Here is a 25,472-nt window from a genome sequence, read left to right as displayed (position 1 = left end):
CACATGCATGTGAAGATCCAAAGAGGGGGCAACGGCCCAACGATCGGTACCGTAGGTGAGGGCGCGGACGAGGGCAGTGTATTGGGCGCTGTAGCCCTTGAAGATCTCTTCTACAGTGCGAGGACTAGAGAGGAACCACGTCCGGCGAGAAGCGGCGCCGATCTTGTGGAAAGACGAGAGGAGGAAGAGCCGAGGCAGCGAGCTCAAGAGGGTGCGCATGCGAAGCCCGAACGAAGATGAAGACAGAGCATGTCGCTTGAAGCCTTGAAGTGAAGCCCACCTCCGCCGCGGACGAGCCGAACCGCGGTTGATGAAGACAGAGGAAGAGCCGAGGCGGACGCTGAACGGAGCAAGGAGAGACGATAGGGGCTCGTCGAGTCATGGGTGTGGGGAGTGGGAGAGAGAGCGCAATGGAGGAGCAGCCGAGCAAGGGGAAATTTGGGAAGAAACTCAGAAAGTTAGGGTTTTTAGTAGGAGAGAGAGCGTCGGTTCCGGTTCCAGGTCCGGGTCGGGTTCCGGTTCGGTTCCTACAGGAACCAGAACCTCCCACCCTAGAACCGGGAACCGAATTGGACCCGTCGGTTCGGTTCTTCAGTTCCCGGTTCTACCCTGGAACCGCGCTCACTTCTACTCCAAGTCACTCGCAACATTCCAACAATCTCTCTCTGCATCTCCATACCCGAAGCTATCTCTACTCGGAATAACTATCAACTGCTATGGAATCTAGCAACTCTGCACAAACTGTCACATCTACTGTACTCTGAACATCTCTAGGCTCTCCCCGAAGCTCCAACTGTTTCTGAACACCGTCCGAATCTTTCCCCCTAATTAATCCCTTACTCCTCTTCTGAAACAGAGCATATTCGTCAAAGGTGACCTCTCTGTTGAACATAAAATCGAGTGAATCTTCCTCCATGCACCACAGTCTGTATCCCTTCACGCTATGTACATAGCTTAGGAATATGCACTTACTTGCCCTCGACTCTGACGCACCATCACTCATATAAGCATAAGTAGGGCAACTGAACACTCACAGCCAGTGTAATCAGCAAACTTACCTGACCATGTTTCTTCAGGAATTTTGCAATCAATTGTTAGTGATGGTGATCTATTCACTAACCAACAAGCGATATTCATGGTTTCAGCCCAAAAATCTTCATCTAATCCAGCATTGGAGAGTAAAGAGTGAGCTCTCTCCAATATAATTTCGTTCATCTGTGGTGAATCGGCAACAATGCAGTGTCTCACTATGCCTTCCTCTATACAAAACTGGCCAAGCTCATCAGAACAGAATTCCAATCCTTTATCAGTTCTCAGGTACATGATCTTTCTTTCTATATGCTTTTCAATCATCGCCTTCCACGACTTGAATTGACCCAGCACCTCGCTCTTGCGCTTAAGAAAAAAAATCCACACTTTCCTTGAAACGTCATCAGCAAAAGACAACACATACTTGGCACTACCCTTGGACGGAACTTAAGAAGGTCCCCATAAGTCTGAATGCATGTAATCTTGTGACATTCTGAATTTCGACCCATTTTCAGGATTTATGAAATGAATATATCTTCGATGCACTTTTAGTTAGATCTCACTCGGAATTGATCACTCTTGATAACACTAACCATTAGGGAATGGCTAGCTAGGAATTAAGTACGTAGACCTAAGAACTTGACCATGGATTGACACTTCGACCATAAGAATTGACGAGAGAATATTTTGGTTATGGAACGATTCGCAAATGTTATACAATTGGATCACGGGTGATTTCGCTTGACCATTGTATGAATTTCGAACGATCCTAAACCTATTCCAAACGATCGTGTCCATAGAAACTAGTGATTGACCCTTGCAATTATATGACAACCGAGATTACAATGGCTTAAGCAAGCTTAAATGTGGCTCGATATCGAATTGGCCACGGGTCGATACGTGTAACTCTTAAAAGCTACCCGTTAGTTTGAGATACACTAAAGTTGCGATTGATTGATTTTAGCCATGAATTATAATCTCGGATGGGATGTCGAACTTTCAAGATTCCACGTAAATTAATTGGACGTCGTCTTATTAAGCGTGGCCATCTATTGGATCGCTTGAAATTATCAGAAAAGTGTAATTTGGACTGGGTATTAGAAAAAACCATTTTATCCCCGAGGATATTTGCATTCATTTGAGACATTGAAGGGCAACTTGGACTTTAGTGTTTTCCCTCCATGGCCGAATTTGATGGACCATTGTGCCCCTCCTCTCCTTACTTATTTATTTTTGCTTGCCATTTGTTATTTTGTGTAATTAGTTGAGAGGAATTTTGAGAGCCCTAGGATCTTGGCTTGGATAAGGGGAAGGAATGTGGACCTTTGGATGTAAGATAGTAGGTTGGTATTGGAGTTTTGTGAGTGGGGTTAGTAGACACTCTCTCACTCTTGTCTCTCTCTCCTATCTCTCACCTCTCATTGTAATCAAGTCTCTCACTCCCTCACTCCCTCACTCTCCCCTCCCTTGCTCCCATTCGACCGACTCTCCCTCTCTACCTTGCCGTGATTAGCCCAGCTGGTCACCGCCGCCGCCACGCCGTCCAGCCACTAACCGCCGTTGCCGCTCGCCTCTTGCACCCCCCACTGTGACATTCTCTCCTTCCCTCTCTTTCTTGCTCACTCGGTCATAACCACCACCAATCGAGATCACCAGCACCACCCTCGACCACCTGAGCCGCCGTCCGCCCTTGCTGCTTGTTCGCCGGAGTAGCTGCTGCCGTGCCAAGACTCTTGCTGCCCCCTTGCTTGATAATTTTGCTTAGGCTCCCTAGTAAGTGCTTCCTAAACCTTGGTTAGGATAATAGGTTACTAATGACATGTGTAAGGGCTGATTAAAGGTTGTTTAGAGGTGGTTTAGTGGCTGGATGAGTTTGGTCGCTTGTTAGTTCTTGCTTGGTTGATTCTCGGTTTAGTTGCTGCTATGCTTTCGTATTTTTTTTATTTTTGTGAAGACTTGTGTGGGCCAAATATGAGGAGGTGTCCTTCATGAAAATTGTTCCTAGCATCTTGAAGAATAACATAAATTAAATCTGGAATTTTTGGAGATCATTTGGGATCATTCGGAAGTCCATTTTCGGACCGTCTCAAAACTGCCAGAATTACTGTTCATCCGACCTTTTTGTCTTACCAAAATTTTATAAAATTTTTCAGGTATCTTTTCAACAAACTTCCTTCACAAAAATTGTTAAGAACACTTGTGTCTATGACATATAAAAATTTTAAAGCTTTTTAAATAGATTTGGATACTGATTGAGATGCATTTTGAAGGCCAGGCGGCCTATCCGAACGAACTGATTTCTGTCTGACTTCGAGTAACAAAAAGAGGTGTTTACAGTCGGAACTGGGTTTCGTGCTCTCATGAAAAATGTTTATCAAGATGTTTTCTATGACATATCTAAAATTTAGAATTTTTGGTATTGAATTACTATTTATTTTGAAAGGATTTTGGTTGCTGTGCAGCCACCCAGAATAGCCCCGGTTCTGTGCAAGTTCGATTTTCTCTCTCTCGGGGACTATTCGATGTTATTATTGCATATGAGAGGCGTGGCTTTTCATTAGATGAGTACGGATTTAGTGGTATTTAACTAATCGAAAAGATGAGAATTGGTTTGAGTGCTTAAATGCTCGTGTGATCATATAATGCCATGATGCGTCTTACGCGGGGATTTAACCCGTCTTGATACGTTTTACATGAGACGATACTCGATTTATCGGATGCCCGGTGGGGCCCGGATCCTAATCGCGGTGGAGGCCGGATTGATGCTCCTTATAGAATGCTATCTTGATGCATTTAATGCGGGATGTTGCCGTCACTGACGTAGCGGGACGATGCCCGGTTACGCCGGAAGATCGATAACCTGATACGTTTTACGCGGGTTCGGGAGAGCCCGAGGGATTGTTAATAATATGGATTTAGTGAGTGCAATATGCATTATGGAATGCCATGTTTGATACTAATGTTGGGCATGTCTAGATTATTAAGTGTGCTATGCATGTTAATGCCTCGATTTGGGTTGTTATGCTCGATGAGTGCTTGCCATGTTGTGGCGGTTCTCTAACGTGCAGGCCTTGTATATGTGTTAAGGCGAGGTAAGGGCATCTGTGATTGATGTGGCACGTAGATTGATAAAATTGCATATTTAGAACTATCCGGAGGTACGCGTTAGCCTAAGCGAGGCTTAGGTAGTTATTTATTGAGATTTATTCTCATTGTTGTATCCCAAACATTTCAGACTCCTAACCATGAACATGAGTGGCCCACCGCAACGTTTTGGGGTACTGATGCATATGGAGCATATGTTGACGGAATACCTGGTGGGAGAACATAGGGTTTACATTAGGCATGCTAGCACTGTTTGGGTAGACGAGGGCGAGACCTTTTGAAAACCACATACCTTTTTGGCTTGGTTCTACCGGGACGGAGACGAGTTGGTCCACTCCGGGGATTTGATATTCCCCTTGATGACGGAGTAAGAGAGTAGGACCACATGGAGATCCTTCCACCAGACAGAGTTGTTACTAGTCCAGACACCGATCCTGAAGATTCGGATCCCAAGTCGAAGCCTATGGAGTCTGACCCCGAGCCGAAGCCTGTTGAATCCGAACCCCAACCGTCTGACAACATGGCTGATCTGGGATCGCCTGAGTACTTCGAGTCCGATCCGAGGACGCCGCCTGGGTATCATAGGGGTGACTGATAGGTTTAGAAATCCCGACTTTTGAGGAGCCCTCTTTTAATTAGAGAAGTTAGGCTAACCGATCACCCAACCCTTTTTGTTATACGTGGTCTGCAGTTAGTTGCCTCATAGAAGGCTTGCAAGTGTAAATGTTGTTACTGACGTTATGTTTATAAAAGTGTTTTATTGATGTGTATCAAATGTCTCTCTACTATCCCGTTTAATTGTATGTTGTATGGTGAGTTCGAGTTTGCTTCCGCTTGCGTTATTGTTGTGATTCGATTGGGTCGGCGACAAGTCATGGGATGTCGCATACTTAATGACCTAGGCGGGATGTTGCGTGCTCGTGGGGATCGGGGCGTGACAAATCTACAATCTCCGAGGTACGCTAAACTGCCGCACTGAACTTCACTCTCCGCTGACTACCCATGTCGCAGTGATCACAGAAATTCAGCTTCTCAATTCGATGACCTCCTAGTAGACCCTTCTGACTTATAACAATCATCTCCCTCCCACTCATGTGTCCAAGTCTCATATGCCGTAACCGTGATGTGTCCTCACCTGAAACCTCAGAGAATCGAGCAGATGAGCCAATCACTGTCTTTTCCTGGGGTAAACACAACCCGCAATGTATCTTCCCTCTTATCATAGTAGGCATACCTCGAGAGACCTTTAAAACTCCACCTTTAGTAAAAATCCGATATCCAAACTTGTCAAGAGAATTGAACAAGATAAGGTTTTTTTTCAGCTTCGGTACATGCCTTACACCTATCAACGTTTGCACCACCCCATTATACATCTTAATCTGAACTGTTCCGATCCCTACCACTTCACAAGAAGCACCGTTTCCCATAAGCACCTTATCACCGTCCGTGCACTAATAGGTAGTAAACCAGTGTCTATGAGAAGTCACATGATAAAAACATCCAGAGTCAAGCACCCAATCATCACTTGATAAACTCGTGGTGACTGCTAACACGTCATCAACATCGCTAGAACAATCATCTATTGTGGTAACAATATTACCATCGCCTGCAGACTCTATCTTAACTCCTTTACCCTTGTACTTCGAACAATCTCTCTTGTAATGCCCTACCTCGTCGCAGTGATAACATCGACAGTTCCGAACATTAGACCTCAATTTGGAACGATTCTTCCATCTATTACCTCCAGACTCTCTTCATCTATCTCTACCCCAGATAACTAAACATTGCGCCGTATTTTGCGCTAAGTTATCTTCTCACAACTTCTTTTGCTACTCCTTAGAAAACAATGCGAACTTTACCTCTTCTAAGGTAATCGTAGTACGACCCTGTAGCAATGAATCTATAAAGTGCTTAAAAGAATCCGGTAGAGATGCGAACAACATCATTCCTTGTTTCTCATCATGCAAGGCCTCATTGACGTTCTTCAAGTCCATCATGAGTTTGTTAAACTCATCTAAGTGGGCTCTAATGGATGTGCCTTCAACCATCCGAAACTAAAACATCATTTTCAACATGTATAAGCGATTGTTTAAACCCTTCATCAGATAAAGTGCCTTAAGTTGTGCCCACAATACTGCGACATCCTTCTCTTCGGCCACTTCAATTAATACCTCATCCGACAAATTTAACAGGATTATACTCATCGCCTTTCTCATTAGCACATCCTTTTCAGCATCTTTTATTGATTTGGGCAATTTATCCTTGCACTCCAATGCTTCGGCCAAACCTTGAGTTATTAATAACGCCTCCATCTTAATACCCCATAATCCAAAGTTGTTCCTTCCGTTAAACTTCTCAATTTCAACTTTCGCCCCAAACATAATTGCAACAATAGAATTTCCAGAAAATAATGAGACAAGCAAAAGCCCCAAATCACAATCCAGAAAATCCAATTCTCAAGCTCTAATACCTATTGTTGTGATACTAACCAACGCGGAAGCCAAGCCCGGGATCTTACAATTTATGTTAACGCGAATATAACCAGAGAAATAATGATGAACAATAAAGGACATGCGATATTTATGTGGTTCGGTCTGACGTATCGGTACCTACATCCATGGGGAGAGTCAGCACCAAATAATCCACTATAATCGGAAAATCCAAATTTACAACAAACGCTCACAACACTCGAGTGTTTCCCGCACTTAGAGTAAACCAAAACCCCAAGTGTTTAGTAATAAACAACTCAAATGAATGTATAACTTACAGCACAATTTCCGGAAGTTCAAGATCAAGCAAGAACTCACATCTGGCCAGAAACAAGAAAGTTTTCACATTCTTTCTTCTTCTTCTTCTTGCGGCCGCTTATGCTCTCTACCGAAGATACCCACAAATTTTCTTCACTATGCAACTACTATTCAAGAAGGAAGGAGGCGGCTACTGTGTTCTCTTCTTAAGAACCGACGCCCTAATTGCCCTTCTTTTATAGGGTCAATAATTTTACTTATTTTGACTTGGACTCACCACATGGGCTATTATGGGTGCGTTTGGTTCAGCATTCCCAAGGGGCTTTCGGCCTCGAAAGCCCCTTAGGGAAATACTGAGGCATTTGGCAAGTATTTCCAATGAGCTTTCGACCGAAAGCTAGCATTGGAAATGCTAAAAGCCCAAGGTTGGTCTGGACCAGCTTTGAAATTTCAGCATTTGCCTAATGCTGAAATCAATTTTTTTCTTCCCAAACTGCCCTCACTAATTCTTCAATATTCCAATTTTGCCCCTTATGACTATTCATCTTCTTTGGGCTGAGGGTCGACCAGAGCCGCTCGAGGCCAAATCAGGATAGCGAAACGCCGGCAAGAGGCCGGCGAGGTCGCTCGACCCTCACGACGGCCACCTAGGGTCACATGACCCCAGGTGACAACCGGTGGGTTGCGCAATGGGCTACGACCACCGGTGAGCCAGATCTGGCCATGGCCATCGCCAGCTTTGATGAAGCGTAAGTTTTTTTTTTAATAAAAAAAATCCCAAAGCCCTTTGCAAAATAAGATTTGCGAAACACTACTTGGGCCAAAGTAGTTTCACAAAGAATTTTTTACCAAACGCAGTTTGCATTTCCCCAATGGGCTTTAAGTTAAAGGTATTTACAACCCCCCAAAGCCCCTTGGGGATGCTGAACCAAACGCACCCTATATATAGATTATAGAATATGTGTACCCATTACTTTTGTCTTGTAGTACATGAGAGCTTTCTCTTTCTTTTTCTTCTCTCTCACGTCCAACCTTAAGCAAAGGTGAGTCCAACTCTTGATTTTCATTTTGTTGTCAAACTTGGATATTCATCCGATCGGGTCGAGTTCCGTAAACGGCTCAAATTCGAGACATAAATTCAACATAAAACATTCACATCATCCCCCACAAGATAATCGCACGAGTGCATTTAATATGCATATACTTATTATTATTAACATCACTAGTTACCGACTTGATACGGTATTCAAATGTATACAACACATTACAAAAGTCCGGGGAAGGGTCAGGGTCAGGGCCACTACCACCGCTAAGCCCATACTAAAACCGAAAGCAAGTCTATACATCAACCAAACCACCATCCAACTCAAAAGTTTGATGGTCTCCGACATGATCCTTTCACCTCCATAGCTATGTCTAGAGGGACAATTTTACACATGAAAATCTGATGTATTCTCGAGCTAGCTTCGTTAAGGCATGTCTCCCCAACCTGTCTTTGAGCTGTGAAACCCATTGTGCTGCTAGATATGGCATTCAACCACGAAATTCATCCAACACAAGACTGAACGAAGCCTTTAGTCCTTACCTTCACACACAGAAAGAAGTTCTCGAAAGTGGGTCCAGTCCTTGAGCGTTTCCTCTGTAAGTTTCTCTCAACTATAATCACTCTCTGTCGAAAAGAGCTAGCTCTCACGTTGATGTCGAAGGAGACTTCGGTTCTAGTCCATACTTGTGCACAAGGAACCTCCAAAACTGCTAATGATCTTTTCTTTTAAGTCGCGGCCCGCAATGAATACAACGAGGAAAAAATATATTAAAAGACACAATAATTAACTAAAAAGCTCTTGAAGCGTAAAAAAAAAATTACCCACGCATCTCCGGTAATTGCACGAGTTGTGGGAAAGTTTTTTTTGCTCTAAAAAGAAAAAAAAGAAACTTTTGTCTTTGGTAACCGTAACGGCAACTGGGATGCTCACCTTGGAGTCTTTGGTTTAGGAAGTAATTACATAGGAAATACCAAAAAGAAAAAAGAAATGATGAAGATTCGACAAAAACATACGTTAGTATTTAAACTCTCGTCTTTCTTTCGGTGTCTCCGACACGTTTGTTATCAGGAAGAAAACAACAGAAAGGATATTATATTTGTTTTTGTCTTACACATTTTTTATTTTAAAATGAGATACCTCCAGAGGAAGACGTGGTGACGATACTCAGTAGCCGTTATACAAATCCTTCCCCGAAATTGAGCAAGATCAGGAATTTTCTCCCATGAACCAAATTAAATTTCATATTTGATGCCATTCGATTGAGGATCTTGTTGTTTTTTAAGCAATTCTTTCGAATCATTTATTAAAATAATTTTTTATTATTGAGCGCCTCGGAATACACGATGAGAAATATCTTGAATTTTATGATATTAATTATAGATATGCGCAAAAAAATGAGGCACTAATTTTTATTTTATTGAATAGTTATGGATCGCCCGCCACCAAAAATTATAAATTGCCTTTTCTCACAAAGAGAGAAAGGTCTTAAGTTATTGCTCCACCCTCTGATTACTTACGTGGGACTCTTCTTTTCCTCGCTCTGTTCTCATTGTAGGATACGGGGTCTTTCTTGCCATCTCTCCCTACTTAAAAAGGATGAAATGGATAGCTGAGCAAGAACTTTATGACATTAAATATAGTTTTTCCTAATTTCGCGCTATGATTGGTTAATCTCATGCTTAGTTTCATCATATAGATATTCTTTATGATGATAGATTTTATGATGAGTTTTGAGTTTCGGATAGACAATCTTAATTGATACGGCGGACTCTAATTTATGCATGTGTGTATATATATATATTGATTTCTATATATAGTGATAATTCGAAACGATAGCATAAGTACAATGATTCAAATTCGAGCCGACTGCAAAAAGGAAGACTAAACGAAACTTGTTTACACTGCAAACCGGAGACCACAAGATGAACACCTAATTGTTCGGCGAAACCCAAGAAAAAGACCTCAAAGCATTTAAGGCACATGAACGTGAAGTTGGAGAGGGAGAGGCAAAAAGATGGAAAAGAGGCGAAAAGGAGATAATGTGTATAGTTGAGTTTGACCGTCAGTGGAGCTGAAGTACGATGTCGAGCTAGGGTTTCTCCCCTCTTTTAACTGCCTTTTAATGGTGTTATTATCTGTCTTCTTCAAACCTGCCCGGACTCCTCACTCTCATCCACAAAAGCACACACGGACGGAGAGTTGAGAGAATGCAGGAAAATGCAGCTCACTAATCCTCGCGACCTCTCTCTTCCCAGTGTTCCCACTCCCTGAAGAGCCTCAGGAACTTGGTCTCTTTCCATTTCTTGAAAGAGTCTCTTCTTCTTCTTCTTGTTCATTTTCTTGAAACCATGCAAGTGCACAGAACCCTCCTGGTTGCGCTCACCATTATCGCCTCATTCTTGCTCCCCGTGACGGAGCAAGACCTTGCTTCGGACAGGAATGCGCTTCTTGCCCTGAGATCCTCGCTCGGTGGCCGGACGCTCCTCTGGGACGCGAACCAGCAAAGCCCCTGTTCTTGGGCAGGCGTCCAATGCGAGTCCGGCCGAGTTACGTCTCTTCGCTTTCCCGGAGCTTCGCTCTCTGGTCGAATCCCGGTCGGCATTCTCGGCAATTTGACTCAGCTCAGGACTCTCTCGCTCCGGCTCAACGCGCTCGCTGGCCAAATCCCTGCAGATCTCGCTTCTTGCACCAGCTTGCGCAACCTGTACTTGCAAGGTAATCGGTTCTCTGGCCCGATCCCCGAGTCTCTGTTGGGTCTACGCCAGCTCGTGAGGCTCAATCTTGCCTCCAACAATCTCTCTGGGGGAATTTCTCAGGGTTTCAGCAACTTGACTAGGCTCAGGACTCTGTTCCTCGAGCACAATTTGCTCTCTGGGTCGATTCCTGCTGAGCTGAGCCTGCCAAAGCTCCAGCAGTTCAATGTTTCAAATAATTTGCTTAATGGATCAATTCCTGATGGTTTACACAAGTTTAGTTCGGCTTCCTTTCTGGGTAATTCATTATGTGGAAAACCACTTGTTTCATGCCCGAAAGATGTCCCATTGCCTAGTATTGGACCTAGCGGGGGTGAGAGTGGTGAAGAAGGCAAAAGGAAGAAGCTTTCTGGCTCTGCTGTCGCCGGCATTGCCATCGGTTGCGTGTTTGGTTTCATATTCATTGTCATATTGGTGATATTCTTGTGCCGCAAGAGAGGTAGCAAGAGGACAAGGTCGATTGACATGGCCGTGCTCAAGCAACAAGAGATGGTGCTTCAGGGCGAAAAGGCATATGGTGATGCTGATATTGGCGAGTTTAATGGCGAATATTCTGTGGCGGCTGCTGCTGCTGCTGCAATGACTGTACCGACCGGAAGGAAAGAAGCAAATGGTGGCGGGGCAAAGAAACTTGTTTTCTTTGGGAAAACGGCAAAGACCTTTGATTTGGAGGACTTGCTGAGGGCATCGGCCGAAGTCTTGGGGAAAGGGATGTTCGGGACGGCTTACAAGGCGGTCCTGGAGATGGGAAATATGGTTGCGGTAAAGAGGCTTAAGGATGTGAACATTTCAGTGGGCGAATTCAAGGAAAAGATTGAAGCCGTGGGAGCGATGGATCACGAGAATTTAGTGCCTCTACGGGCTTACTATTACAGCAACGACGAGAAGCTTCTGGTCTACGATTACATGCCCATGGGAAGCCTATCTGCTCTATTACATGGTAAGCAATTCTGTTTCTTAATGTCCCCTTTAGTTTAGAGTATTTTCGACACTATTATCATGATGATCCTTATGATATTTTTGAGGTTCATTGTGTTCTTATTTGGATCATAAGCATGCTGAAGAAATATCGATAGGTAGAACTGGCGCAAGGTTTTTGTCAGTTTGCCCCAGTGTTTACTTGGACTGCTCCACAGATTGAATTAGTTCCTTCTGGATGCACTTATTAACCTAATGGCCTTATATTTTCAAATTTAAGCGGCTTTTATTTCTTGTAATTGGTTGGAAGCAATGTCATGTGATCAAACTCTTTGATGACCCCAAGCATTTGATTCCCAAGATTTACTTCTAGTCTAATCCTTCTCCAAAAAATCATTTTCTTCAGAGTCTTAGTAGGAGATTGGTAAAGTCTAGTAATACAAGGAAGAATAACAAATTTGTGCTTCCATTACTCAATCTTTTGCATTGTTTTATTTTTTACTGAATTTTTTAAATTAAATGCTGCAGGAAACAGAGGGGCAGGAAGAACTCCATTGAATTGGGAATTACGCTCCAGCATTGCCCTAGGAGTTGCCTGTGGCATTGAATACCTTCATTCTCAAGGACCTTATGTATCTCACGGAAACATTAAATCATCTAACATTCTCCTAACCAAATCCTACAATGCTCGCCTCTCAGATTTTGGCCTGGCTCACATTGTCGGCCCCTCAGTGGCTCCCACCCGTGTCGCTGGCTATCGTGCACCAGAAGTCACGGACCCTCGCAGAGTATCCCAGAAGGCTGATGTCTATAGCTTCGGTGTGCTGCTCTTGGAGCTTTTAACTGGGAAAGCCCCTGCCAATTCTGTCTTAAACGAGGAAGGCATCGACCTTCCAAGATGGGTTCAGTCGGTGGTTCGCGAGGAATGGAGCTCGGAGGTTTTTGATCTTGAGCTCCTAAGGTACCAGAACGTGGAGGAGGAGATGGTCGACCTCCTGCAGCTGGCTATGGATTGTGCGGCTCAGTTTCCTGATCAGCGCCCTTCCATGCCGGACGTGAGGAGGAGAATCGACGAGTTGTCTCGGCGTAGCTTGCCCGATCAGGTCGATGATGTGGAGGTCGTGTCTTCTCAGTGAATCGCTCAGGTCTCACCACTGCCAGCAAACCGTGATGTATGGTCTTAATGCCCCCTGATTAGCATGTCAATAGTTTCTTCTTAGGTTGTAAGAAGAAGTCGATCTTTACGCCTGCATTTTCTTGAGAAGGAAAATTACATCTCCCCTAATTCACCTCAGGCATAGTCTACTGTTTTTTCGGTGCTTCACTTGTGGGATGTATCATGGATCTTGTAATTATGACTTCCGCTTTTGCTTCTGATGCAAATCCTTTTCAAACCTTTTTCTTTCACCAGCAGAGTCACTTTAGCAAGTGGTCTTAGTGTTTTCTCAGTGGAATTGGTTCCCCAAACACCTATTTTCTTTCCGGGATAAAGTAAGACCGAGATGGGCTCGACTGCTACTGAACTGTCTCGTGCTTACCAGACTTGAAGGTGAGTGCAGGGTTTTGATTGAACACATGAACGAAAAAATCTTTGGCAAGGCATGATTGTGGAGGGACTGCAGACATGTCTCTGTTTGCGGCTAAAGTCGGTTTTGGCTTGCATAATTGTCTCTGAAATGGTTACATAAGAGCTTGGTTTCGCGTCTATTTCTTCACATATCTTTGTAGTGAGCTTCACAACATGGTCACGACTTTGTTGAAATCTGATTGATCCGTTTCACCGCATCATTGGCAAAGATCTCTTCGGGACATTCTTTAGTAGGGGCTGGCTGGCTGGCTGGGTTTTCTTCGCGACAATCTTTCTGTGTCTGGCTGGCTTGAATTGATTGCTTTAAATGGTACAGCTGGTGAGGGCTTACAAAAACAGATGAGTGAGCTTATCATGAAAGTGATGTATAAAGGAGCTCCTTTTCAGGACCAAACTAGTGCTTTTTAGAATTTGAGGATTGTTGCTGTAAAGTCAGCAGACATCTTTTGGTCCTCAAATAATTGTCTTGACACTGTTCCCTTCCTAATCCTCATGAAAATTTCCTTGAAACATGCTTCTCTGTGCATACTTTACTCACTATTCAGTGAGTGCGACATGCGATAAAATGAATTGGGATCAGTAAATACAATAGGTCTCACTAAAAAAGGCGATAGGTCTAACTAGATCTGACTATTCAAATACACTTATATATGGTAATTTTTTCTTACTTTTGTTTGATTTTCATATAATTGCACCAGCACATTCACAATTTCCACAATTTCATGTTAAATAAAAGCTTGGGGATACCAAAATACCTATACTAAAAGTCAAAAGTAAATTCTGACAACCTAAGAATTTATTTTTCTAGGTCCCAACTAGACTTGATCCGAGGTTTCCGATGATGGATCATCGCAGTCATTAGCTTTCCTTGCCGAGTCTAGCAAAACTGTAGTAGTCTTTGGCTGCCTTTGATTGGGCTTTTGGAGAAAGCTTTGGGGAATTTCAATAGTCTTTAGCTTGTAGGATTTTCATAAAAAGTAAAAATTATTTTGTAAACTGTAATTGAAAAATGTTTGGGAAGCAACTTTAAACAGAAATGCCGTTTGATAGATATATATTTAGAAAGTTCTTTAGTGCGACCAATTTAAGTTTTTTAATTTTTTTTTTTAAATTGAAAAATAACAATGACCGTAACTTTTATAATTTTGTGTTGAGAGTAATATAAAAGACACGTATTAACAGATTTATAAGTAAAAAAATCACATCAAAGTGGATCTTCTTAATGAACAAGAGAATACTTTCATTATAATTAACATGGTCACGTATGTCTCGAGGAAAGAAATACGTTATCCTTAAAATTACAAACCTCCTCAACTATTTCCTAAACTCATGGCTATGTGATCACGTAAACGTGCCATGTCAGGAGATGCATTATCATTTGAAGCACTCGCCCATTCTTCTACATCATCAGGGTCAACTCAATATCCATAATAGGGATCCAAATCTGCTCATTCAAAATCCGTATCAGTCACGACATTTCTTTTTTAATATGCCAAAGGCTCATTCAATTTCTGATCGTAAAGAAGAACAGGCACGGTCTAGTGCTTCTCGATTGCCCGTTGGTGTACAACCTCGTCAAAACTCTAGCAAATGATAACTTCTTTATATAGCCCCAAATAACTAGCGGGATTTAGATAACCAGCATCTACAAAATAACATTTACTTACACAAGTATAATGTAAATTTAATCAACATATACCACATAGATACGTTTGGTAAAGTATTTCATTTGGTGTCAGATAAACAAAAGGCAAAAACCTAGTTTTAGCACCTCATTGGGGGGCATCACAGTACTTGGCTGGTTCATCTACTTTTGCCATATTTGCTCACTCTCTCGCTCATCTCAAGTCAAAGGTGGATAAGACTAGCCGTGAAAGATCTTGCACAGAAGAAGTAATCAATCTAATCTACTTAAAAATGGGCAGTTGAAAGAGAAACTTCATGTGTGGTTGGGGGGTGATGGATGATGGATTGAGAAGTTCGATCGATGTTGCTCACAGGCCTGAGCTTGGCCCCATCTCTGCTTCGAAAGCCCAAAAGTCAGTGCAACAGATCAAAGGGTCCAAAAGGCAATATGCAAAAGGGATAATGACACAAACAGTCTCCGAACTTTGGCCCAATGTGCAATTTGATCCCTGAACTTTTAATTTGTTCAATGTAGTCCCGAACTTTAGAATTAATGGAAAGAACTTTAATTTGTCATTGAACATTTCAATTTAGTCCGAACTATATAAAATTCTTAATGGAAAGGACTAACATTTTCATATAGTTCGGACTAATGAAATACCAAAAGTTCGGGATGACGTTGAACAAATTAAAAGTTCGGGACCACATTGCACATTAGATTAAAGTTTAGGACTACATTGAACAAATTAAAAGTTCAGGGACCAAAATGCATATTGGGCCAAAGTTCATGACTATTTGTGTCATTTTCCCTATGCACAAAAGTGAAAGAAACAAGAAAAACAAGCTAAGGACAAAGTGACTTTGTTATGGCCTTGACTCGAAAATGGCAAAGTGAAGAACATCTGTCCGCTTGAAGCGTAAAACTAATTATATCACACTTTTTCCTATTATTAAAGTAAATCTCACGCATCAATTAAAGAAAAGCTATAATAGATCTTTTCAACTAATAATATAAACTTTTGAATTAGACCTCTTGACGTATATTCGTATATCAAAAATCAAACCCACGGCTGTCAAGAACACTTATCATTCTCATAGTCATTTCTTGAGAGTTCTCAATCTTACTAGAGTCATCGTAAGCCGTTTTGCCAATGGTCAACACAAAAAAATGACCAACTTTTAGTAAGTAATGGACTTAGTCAATGAGAGTAAAGTTCGGTGAATAGTAGAAGTCATCAATGAAAAGAAAAGTAGACAACTTGATGACTTGCAATATTTTTGAATATTTACGCTCTCTTAGATAAATGTCGACAACTTAAAGAGTATCAACAACTAAGGGAGTTATCAACAGTAAATGTTAGTTATTTGGGATAAAATCATCGATATCGACATTGACGTGTAACTGCCTAGTAGCTTAAATATTCGGATATTTAAGCTTTTTATGAGTGTTATTGTAATTTCTTGTAACTGTAGATAGGATTAGGAAGTTATTTATTTATCTGAATTTAGTAACCAGCTAGAGATAAGAAGTCACGGCGATGTAAAAATACGGAACCGAAAGCCTTAGAGATGTGAAGGTGTGGCTAAAACTACTAAAGAACTGCTTATATGCAATCATGTTGCAAACACTATAAATACTAGTTTGTGTACTATAGAGCCCCCCACACAAAAACAAACAAATTCTGTCGTCTTTCAATTCCTATTTCGTAGTCATAGTTGTAATTTCCAAATATCTCGTAGTATATTAAATTTCAACGTATATATTAGCTATAGGTTCCAAATACTTCGTCGTCGACTAAAATCCAATGTATATCTTTGCTATATTTTGTGGGTGTTTTGTCGTCGATTAAATTATAGCATTGTTTTTTACCAAAAAAAAAATTTATGGCATTGGATCTTTATCTTGTGTACTTTAAGGTTGATTAAATTTCATTGAAGTAATACCGATTTTCTTGTGTACCCATTATAGTTTCTATCCGGAATCGCCACAGAAGCTGTCTCATTTAATAAAAACCAAAGAACGACAGCGGTGAAAGGTATTTTGTCGTTGACGTAAATTCTGGCAAAACATCATGTAATCAATTTGTTTAATCATCACATTTCACGTTTGACAACAATCCATGCATTTTCATGTTTTACACAATTCTTGGGTTTAATTCCCTAAAAAACCTTTAATTCTAGGTCTAGTTCCAAGTTTATCTCGAACTTTTTTTTCTATCAGAAAAAAACCCAAACTTTATGTTGAGTCTCAAATCTGTCCCGAATTTTGTTTTGTCCAAAAAAGAAATCACTTAATTTCGATCTATTCTCAAATTTACTCCCATGGTTCATTCCCAATTTGACATGATATTTCCACACCGATAACAAATCCATATCGGTAAGGTGACATAGAAAATTATTTAAAAAATGAAATCGTTCTAGGATATGAAAATTAGGGACGACTAACGGCAATTTTTGGACAGATGTCTAATGGAGGCAGATGTGGAACTAAAGTAAAATTTGTTGATTTTTCTCTTAGACAAAAAAAAAATTCTGAGTAGATTTGAGATTTTCAGACAAAAAAAAGTTCATGGTAGATTTGGACCGAACTTAAAATTTGAGATTTTCTTCCAAACAAAAAAGTTCGAAACAAAATCAAATTAAGCCTAAAATTTAGGATTTTTTTAGGGAATTAGACCCGCGATTCTGCCCTTCTTCCGTTGTCTCATTTGTTCCTTCCAACTCCACACTGCAGTTTTATATGCAGTAATTGGGCATTGATATCTCTACTCACAAGAAGGCTTTCCCCTAGGCAAGAAGAAGTGGGTCCGGGGACCATTATTTTTTCAATTTTTCGACCTCGTTTATTTTAGCCTTTTATCGTTTTCTTTCTCTTTCCTCTTTTTTTTTTTTTTTTTTGGTCCCCTCTTGTGCCACCCCACATGCTCATTAAATTAATTGGGAAAAAAAAAAAAACTCACCATAAGTGCAAAAGGGCGCTTTGAATCTTGTCACGTTGTCAGCTTTGGACCACACACGAAGGGGACTTCTTCAAAGGGGGCGAGAGGGAGAACGTGAGGGAGGAACCCCAAACGTTGTTCGCATCAAAAAAGAACAAAAACATTTTTAGGTCCGTGTGTCATTTGGCCCATGAGATTTGTACCCTTTTTTCTTTTTGGCAAATAAAAGAATTTAATTCCATGCCTTTTTCGAGATAAATTTAGGGAAAAACCATCAAAAACCCCAAACTTCGCTATCTCATACACATTTACCCCGAACTTTTTTTTGCGACACCAAAACCCTAACTTTGCTTTTTTATAAACACCAAAAACCAAAAAAAAAAAAAAAGAAAAAGCAAAAGACGAAAATACCCATGGACTAAATACATGGGTAAATATGTCACAAAAAGAAAGTCGGTTTGTGTACACAAAAAAGTTAAGGTATGTGTCATTTGGCCCATGAGATTTGTACCCCTTTTTTCTTTTTGGCAAATAAAAGAATTTAATTCCATGCCTTTTTCGAGATAAATTTATTACTTCTTGTTTTGTGCTTTGCTTTTTCTTTTCTTTTCTTTGCTCGATTTGGTGGGAGGACAAGAGGTTGAGCTGTCACTTTGCATGGACGGCCAGTTTTCTATTTGTTTGGCAACCCCAAGATGCCACAAAGAATGGTCAGAAAAATTGATTTTATTTATAAATAGAAATCTTGTGAGGGGGGGTTTAGATTGTGAATATCTTTTTAATGGTCTCGAAAGTAATTAAAAAGCAGTGCGATTTCATACGTTTGTTTTTTTGGTTATTTAAATTGCCTTTTGATTTTGCATGTGCAATTGCCACATAAAAGTGTGCAAGTGAAAGGACATTCACATGGGGCTTGTGAGGGTGATTATTATAGTGATGGATTTAGGACTCTTGCTTCTCAAGTTATGGAGGCAACGTTGACTTCTCTATGATTGGTTTAACACTAGCAATGTTGTTTACGCACGTTAGCTTATAGACTTCTTAGTTGGAGGGAGAAAAACATTAGTATATTAGGATGATGATGGACCGGTAGAGCATTAGGAAATTTCTATGTAACGAAATGCATAATATATGAATATTTATGTGTTTATATAAATATGTAGGAGAGAAGATGTCCTGAAGTTTTCTATTTGTTTTGTCGATGCGGAAGATGTCGTGGTACAATGCAAATTAGTTGTACGTAACGTCGTGATTATCTCATTTTTTATATAACAAATTCGGATAGTCTTATTTGCAACCGTCGCGTATATCATATGTGCGTCGACTTAATAGAGGCGGACCATTTCAAAACTTGTATAAAAAGTGAGCTAGTTATGTTAAAAAAACAGGACTAACTTATAAATACAACCTAATCAATGGTTCTTTTTTCTGTGCTTGACATGCTAGTTAAGCAAAATTGGGCAATCTTATTGTTCTGCAAAATTGTTCTTTGAGAGCTGGTAGCCGTTGAATTACAAGTACAACAGACCAATCACAAATTTTCATTGAAACCTTTTCATATATCGTGTTATTTCGATATTCGGTATTAATTATTTCAAAAGAAAACCCACATCGTTATGACGTCCTTTAATTAAATATTGTACCCGTAAAGACGCCCCGATAAATGTTCCCTAGAAATTGATAAGTTTAAAAAAGAAAAAAAAAAGACCAAAAAGTATTTCATCTAAATCCTCGGGACCATTTTTGCGAGACATTATTATTATTATGTGCACCCGATTCACAGATCCATATCGCTAGGTGTGATCGGATCTATCGGGGAGCACATCTAATTCAGTTGATCGTGTGGATTCGAATTGATTGTCTTTCCTCGTGACGAAATCTGGTCCTATCATATCTTGCCATGTGTGAGAGCTAGTATTAAATAAAACAAAGGAAAATAAAATTTTTTAGCAGTATTCGGTGCATACGAGCCTAACTCACATGTAATATTCGACGAGGCGGGGTTCCGCGTCGGACCCACGTAACGATAGATACGCCGCGCTCGCATGATTCGAGTGCACCCGATACTTGCTCCGAAGAGAAACCCCAAGCGGGCCTCGAGCTTTCTCGGTGCGTTTCCGCACGTGGTTTGCAACCGGGAGCAGCCGGTTGCCTCGACCGGAGCAGCCGGTTGACCAAACTCCGACCCACCAAAATTGGCACAAATCCGACCGTCCACATCTCACGACAACTCCGAAAGCCAAATTGCTCTGCTTCTTCTTCTTCTTCTTCTTCTTCTTCACTCTGTACTTCGTTTGCGTTCCTCTGCTTCCCTCGGACAGCTGAGGCGGCAAGAATCGGATCTTTCGTCTTCGCTGCTCAAGATTTATCTTCGCATTTCGGGAGGTTTCTGCGGTTCAAGAAGGGAACTTGCGTTGATTCGGCGAGCTTTTGTCCTTGCGCGGCGGAGATGGAGAGGGACTTCCTGAGTTTGGTTTCGAAAGATCGTCGCGTTTCCGCGAAAGACGAAAAGGGTGGCGATCTTACGGACCCAAGTACGTCTCGCCCTTCTCCTTATCGGCTTTTCATCTCTTTCGTCTCTTTGTTCTTTTGGGCTCTGCAAAGAATCTTTCGATGGGTGTTTGTTCTTTGGCGTCGACTTTGATTGTTGTCTGACTGCGGTCAACGACCGTAATGCTGGGACGCGTGGAGCGCTTCGAGTTCCATGAATTTCGGCGAGATCTTTCTTTTGCTTATAGAAAAAAATTTGTTTTACGTTCTCGAAGTTTTGACTCCTGCGAAGATGCCGCTGAGCGAAACCAAGATGAAAGCGCCTTGTTTGCTGACCATGTGTTTGCGAGTTCAAATCTGTAAAGTGAATTTTTAAGTTTATCTTTTGCGAATCAGATGGAAGTTGAATTGGTCAAAAGCTGAAGTTTATGAAGTAAGACGAGGAGTTCCAAACTGCCAATAGATTTTGTTGAGTTTCTTTTCAATTTCACAATCTTAACATGAAATTTACTTAAAAGAAAGAATTTTTAAAATACTTTTTGGACTTATGTCTAGCTTAAGGAATAATCGGAAGTGCCCCATTTCTTACAGCACCTAGCAGCATTTCTTGCAATGCGTGAGGTACGCACAATGCTTTCTGATAGCCAACGCAAGAAATTGAAATATCGCTTGCCAAATGTCGTTTGCTGTTACAGCTACAACGCAACATACATTTGAAACAATAAAAGGCGGAGCAACGCCAGACGGAAGTGTCTTTCATTACCTTCCGCCTCAAGATACTGAAGATGAAATTTTTTTAGTTTTAGATATTGTACCTTTTGTCTCAGTCATAAGTGTGGTCGTAGAGACATTTCTCAAGGAAAAATTGCCTAAAAAAAAAATGTAAGTATTGGTTGTTTGTTCAGGCGCAGTGCGCAAGTGTTGGTCATCGCACAGGGTAGGTGCAAGCATTCTTTCACAGAGTAGGTACACCTTGGAACACGTTTAAAGAAATTATCACTTGTATTTGCTGCACTCGATGTCAGTATCAGAAGCATTGGATTTGAAGGTGAAGCAAAAGTTTGGACTTTTTGTGGTGCTCTGCTCATTTGTTGAGGATGAGGAAGATGACATTATTGGCCACAATTATCATGCTTTTCTGTGAGAAAATATTGGATAAAGGCTCAAACGTGTGCTATTTAGGTTTATCCGTGGGTCAGTCAACCAAGTCAAGTAGATGAATGTCAGTTTGTTCTCCCATTTGAGGTTGGTTGTTGGAAACTATTTATTTTAGTTGTCCTCCCATCTCTGTCTTGACACCTTGCATTCACAGCTCACAGAAGCCCTTCCTTTCTAGCCCTTTATTTTATCTGGGTGATGTGGTCCAACCTATAAAGTATTTTCCATGTGAAACTTCTTTGCTTCGATATTTGGCTTTGGGAAGGTGGGGTTAAAAATTTGTGCTCTCAACATGTGCATGAGTTGGTGGTGTGTTTCATTTATGTCTCATGTGGTGTTTTTTTAATGTAGGGAGTTGCAGATTAGTATTTGTACCTGAACAGGTGTCCGGCATCTCTAATAAAATAATAATGTGTGCCTGAAGAAGTAATCATATTTAATGATATATATGCTGCAATTCCAGTTGTCCAATGCATCTCAGAATTGCGTTTTCTATCATAAGCATTTAAAATGAGATCCTGAGTGGTTGTGCCTGGCTGGTCACCACCTAACTCTATTCATTAGATAAATCCTTCCCGTTCTAAATTAACAAGAAAACTTGTAGAGACCAAGGCTTCATGCAGTGAACCTGCTCATCAACATGCATTAAAAAACCCACAAGCTTCAAGCATGAATATTCGGAGAAAAGGCTTTTTTCGAGTGGACCACGCAAGAGGTCATTCTCAATATTCCTTTTGCTTTCGTTCTCAGTGCAAGTTAATCGGAATTGTTTATTTGCAGATTTGGCAATCAGCTCCATGTTCATGACCGCATTTTATAGCGCATTTTTATATCGCTTTCCTTCCGGGTCATCTCTTTTTAACAATTATATTCTGCATGCTCATCTTGCTTTATCATTTGTAATATAGAATCACTTTGACAGTGCCCATTTTAAACCTTTTCCTTATCAACAAGGGCATATTTCCTTTCAAATGTCTTTAGGCACCTCTGATTTCTTTTGTTTTTAAGCATACATCATTCTGCTATTCCTTACTTGGATTCTTAACCTGGAGATATTAAGGAATCTTGCAACAGCAAGAAAAAGTTGAAGTGTGCATGTTTGACCGGTTATATCAACAGTTTTGTTGTGAATGATTGGCCAGTGTTCTTCCGTCTTCGCTGATTTTTGGTGATCATCTAAAGGTTCGCAGATGCAGTGGGCTTTCTCAAACAAGGTTTCTGGCTCTTCTCAGCTCCTATCTTTCAAGGCCTTTGAAGAGGAGAGGCCAAAGAAAGTTATCCCTGATTCGCAAGCATCTTCTGGATCTATGAACACACAAGTCCCAGATGTTTCGAACTCTAAGTGGAAACTGCAATCAAGAGAGCCCCAGGTACGTTTGTCCGCCTCTCTCTCTCTCTCTCTCTCTCTCTCTCTCTCTCTCTCTCTCTCTCTCTCCAAATTCTAAATCCCACAGAGTTATTTTCAAGCCATGAATCACTGGCTTGCTTTGAAAATCACCTACCTTTCTGCTTGCAATACACAATTACTAATCGTTCTAGTTAGTATTGCAATAGCGTAGACAAGCAGTAGCGGTAAGGTACTCAAGTCCCAAAGGTGATCTTAACAGTACCTTGAGACTGTATCGGATAGTATAATATTTTTTTTCGTTCTATTGGTCATTTGTGATGATTTGCTTCTTTCATTGCAGACGAGCATAATCGTTGACAAGAAAGCACAGGAAAGATGTGCTCCGACAATCTACCCACAGCAACACCTTAATGGGATTTCGGTCCATTATCCCCAAGAAGTAAAGATATACTCGGGATCTAATAGACCAAATAAGACTGCCTCTCTTCCTTTTAAAAGTCCCGTTCTTCAGGCCAATTTTTCCTCGGTTAGGGAGAATATGGTTTGTTCTCCGGTGAACTCACAACCTGTAGGCGGAGTTCTGGGTCTACCTCCTGTTTCTTTGCTTCCATCCACGAGTTCGACCGTCGGTTATACTGACTATAGGTAATTCTTTTATTAACTCGGGGAAATCTTATATTCATAAGTTGCCGAGAACTTAATCTGGACATTGAATTGCTGTTGTAATGGCGTGCTTTGTTGGAGAAAATAGGCTGAGTCTCTTGTTTTCTTTCTCAGGAGAGCTTCAAAACACCCTGAGATGCCTGCTCAGATGACAATCTTTTATGCCGGGTCTGTGAATGTTTATGATGATGTATCTCCAGAGAAGGTACTTCTTCCTTTTCCACCGTTGCTTTAGTCACTTCTTAGATTTCAAATGTGTCATTAATTGATCTTTGCTTTTGTTCATTGTGTTGTCTATCCAGGCTCAGGCTATTATGTTATTGGCCGGTAATGGCCCTCCTTTGACTCACAGTAAGACTCTTGCCACAACTCAGGGTCAGGGTCAGGATCAAGGAGCAATATCAAGAATTAGTACAGATAACTCTTCAAGGGGAAATCAGCCTCAGAATATTTCAGCATTATTGGGACTTCCGAACCTCGTGTCTGTGACCTCTCAATCTGGATCTCCATCAGGAGGAAAATCTACATTTGACAATGACACGATGACAATGAAACCACTAGGATCTTTTGCTTGTCCTGTTAACATATCAGAGACCTCCAAAGTTGTTACGCCCATCGGACATGGTGCAGCATCTTTATTGTCAACTGGTAAAAGCAGTGGTCTATGTGCTTCTTCATTTCCTATGTAATCTATTTTTGTTATGTGATGGAACATTGTTTTGCAGTTGCTTTGCCTCAGGCTCGTAAGGCGTCTTTGGCTCGATTTCTAGAGAAGCGCAAGGAACGGTGAGTAAAGAGTCCTGCATTCTTTACATTTAGTCATACTTATTTCTCTGTTAGATGAGAAAATACAGATAATTGAATTGCTTGGTTTCTCTTCGATTCACCATCATAGTTGGAGATGTCTGGATAGGATGTACCAATTGATGGTTCCCGCACATCAATTGCCCGAGATCCCCCTTCTAGCTTTTACTAACCCCTGTTCTGCCTTAAAAGAAACAATGAAAATCACTGATGTAGTAGTCCTCTGATCAGGTACTGGAAGCAAATAGACCTAGTTTAATTGGTTCAACAAATAACAATTTGTCTTACTGCACTGTTTGCCTTGAAAATGACATGGACAGAATCTGTACTTCCTTGAATTGCTTTTACAACACCAAAGACAGGTCAGCTCAGAATGTGCTTTAGGAAACTAATACCTAAATTCTGCACATTGTTTGAACTAGACCCAAATGACTTCATCACGTTCATATTGTTGCTAATGTAAATGCTTCCTTTGTGCTTTATTCAGGGTGATAAGCTCATCCCCTTATGCCGTGGACAAGAAATCGCCAGCCTGTAGCACCAGCACGTCTAGCGAAATTAGCTTTTCCATCCTCAACTCATCTGCTCCTTGTCCACAGTCAGCGGCCAAATAGAAACTTCTGATGGAAATTTTGCTTACTATAATATGGAGAAAGCTGAAGCAGTCACCTTTGATCGGAGCTCATCGTTCTCGCCAACGAGTGGTCGATCAGGAGCCATTCAGCTTCTCATTGTTGCAGCTTTAATATTTTGTATCCCCCAGTAGCGGAATAATCCATTCTATTCGCCTAGATTGCGAAAAACTCGGCGTAACTTATCGCCAAACGAGTCGCTGTACATCTCTAGAATTCATAATTTGGAGAGGAATCCAATTCATCTGATTCTTCCTGGCATTTAACTCCCAGCACTCAAGATTCAAAAGGGGTAGAGAAAATTTCTGTGCATATGCGGCGGAAGTTTCGTCTAGAGGCTGCGGATTTTAGCGAGATTGAGTCGCTGTTAAATCATCACTGTCAAATTGCCCATCAATAAGGGTCAATTATCTAAGTCGACAGAGAAAAATTAAGGAGCTTATATTTGAAAGTGAAACCTTAATAAATACTTGAAATAATCGGAAAATAAAACGAAAAATGCTGGAAGCTTCCAAAGGCAAAAGAGGCCATGCGCATGCACAACGGGGTTATTAGTCACGTAGTGAGAAAAACCTGAGAAGCTGATGGAAACCGTCTCCGGACAGAGAAATACTAGGAACAACACC

The 25,472-nt window shown here is 41.1% G+C and overlaps 2 protein-coding genes across 3 annotated transcripts; both read left to right on the top strand.

The window, feature by feature from the left end:
- The first annotated feature begins 9,928 nt into the window (after positions 1–9,928).
- LOC115680396 (probable inactive receptor kinase At1g48480) lies at positions 9,929–13,005 on the top strand. The gene is made up of 2 exons (XM_030604196.2): positions 9,929–11,620; positions 12,127–13,005. The coding sequence occupies exons 1-2, from the start codon at positions 10,276–10,278 to the stop codon at positions 12,732–12,734; spliced, it is 1,953 nt and encodes a 650-aa protein (XP_030460056.1). The 5' UTR covers positions 9,929–10,275; the 3' UTR covers positions 12,735–13,005.
- Positions 13,006–20,044: 7,039 nt separating this feature from the next.
- Positions 20,045–25,102, top strand: LOC115680412 (protein TIFY 6B-like). 2 transcript variants are annotated; one of them, XM_030604216.2, is made up of 7 exons: positions 20,045–20,285; positions 22,582–22,769; positions 23,088–23,392; positions 23,525–23,615; positions 23,713–24,058; positions 24,136–24,196; positions 24,702–25,102. In XM_030604216.2, the coding sequence occupies exons 1-7, from the start codon at positions 20,201–20,203 to the stop codon at positions 24,826–24,828; spliced, it is 1,203 nt and encodes a 400-aa protein (XP_030460076.2). In that variant the 5' UTR covers positions 20,045–20,200; the 3' UTR covers positions 24,829–25,102. The 2 variants fall into 2 exon arrangements, with proteins under 2 accessions (XP_030460076.2, XP_030460078.2); XM_030604218.2 differs by lacking the exon at positions 20,045–20,285 and adding an exon at positions 21,744–22,114.
- The last annotated feature ends 370 nt before the right edge of the window (positions 25,103–25,472 follow it).

Source organism: Syzygium oleosum, unplaced genomic scaffold, assembly GCF_021117445.2.
Source record: "Syzygium oleosum isolate NSW1041296 unplaced genomic scaffold, Sole_v2.1 Sole_v2.09, whole genome shotgun sequence".
In the NCBI taxonomy this organism is placed as follows: Eukaryota; Viridiplantae; Streptophyta; class Magnoliopsida; order Myrtales; family Myrtaceae; genus Syzygium; species Syzygium oleosum.
The sequence above is the reverse complement of the archived record's forward strand: the minus strand, read 5'-3'. Positions and strand labels throughout refer to the sequence as shown.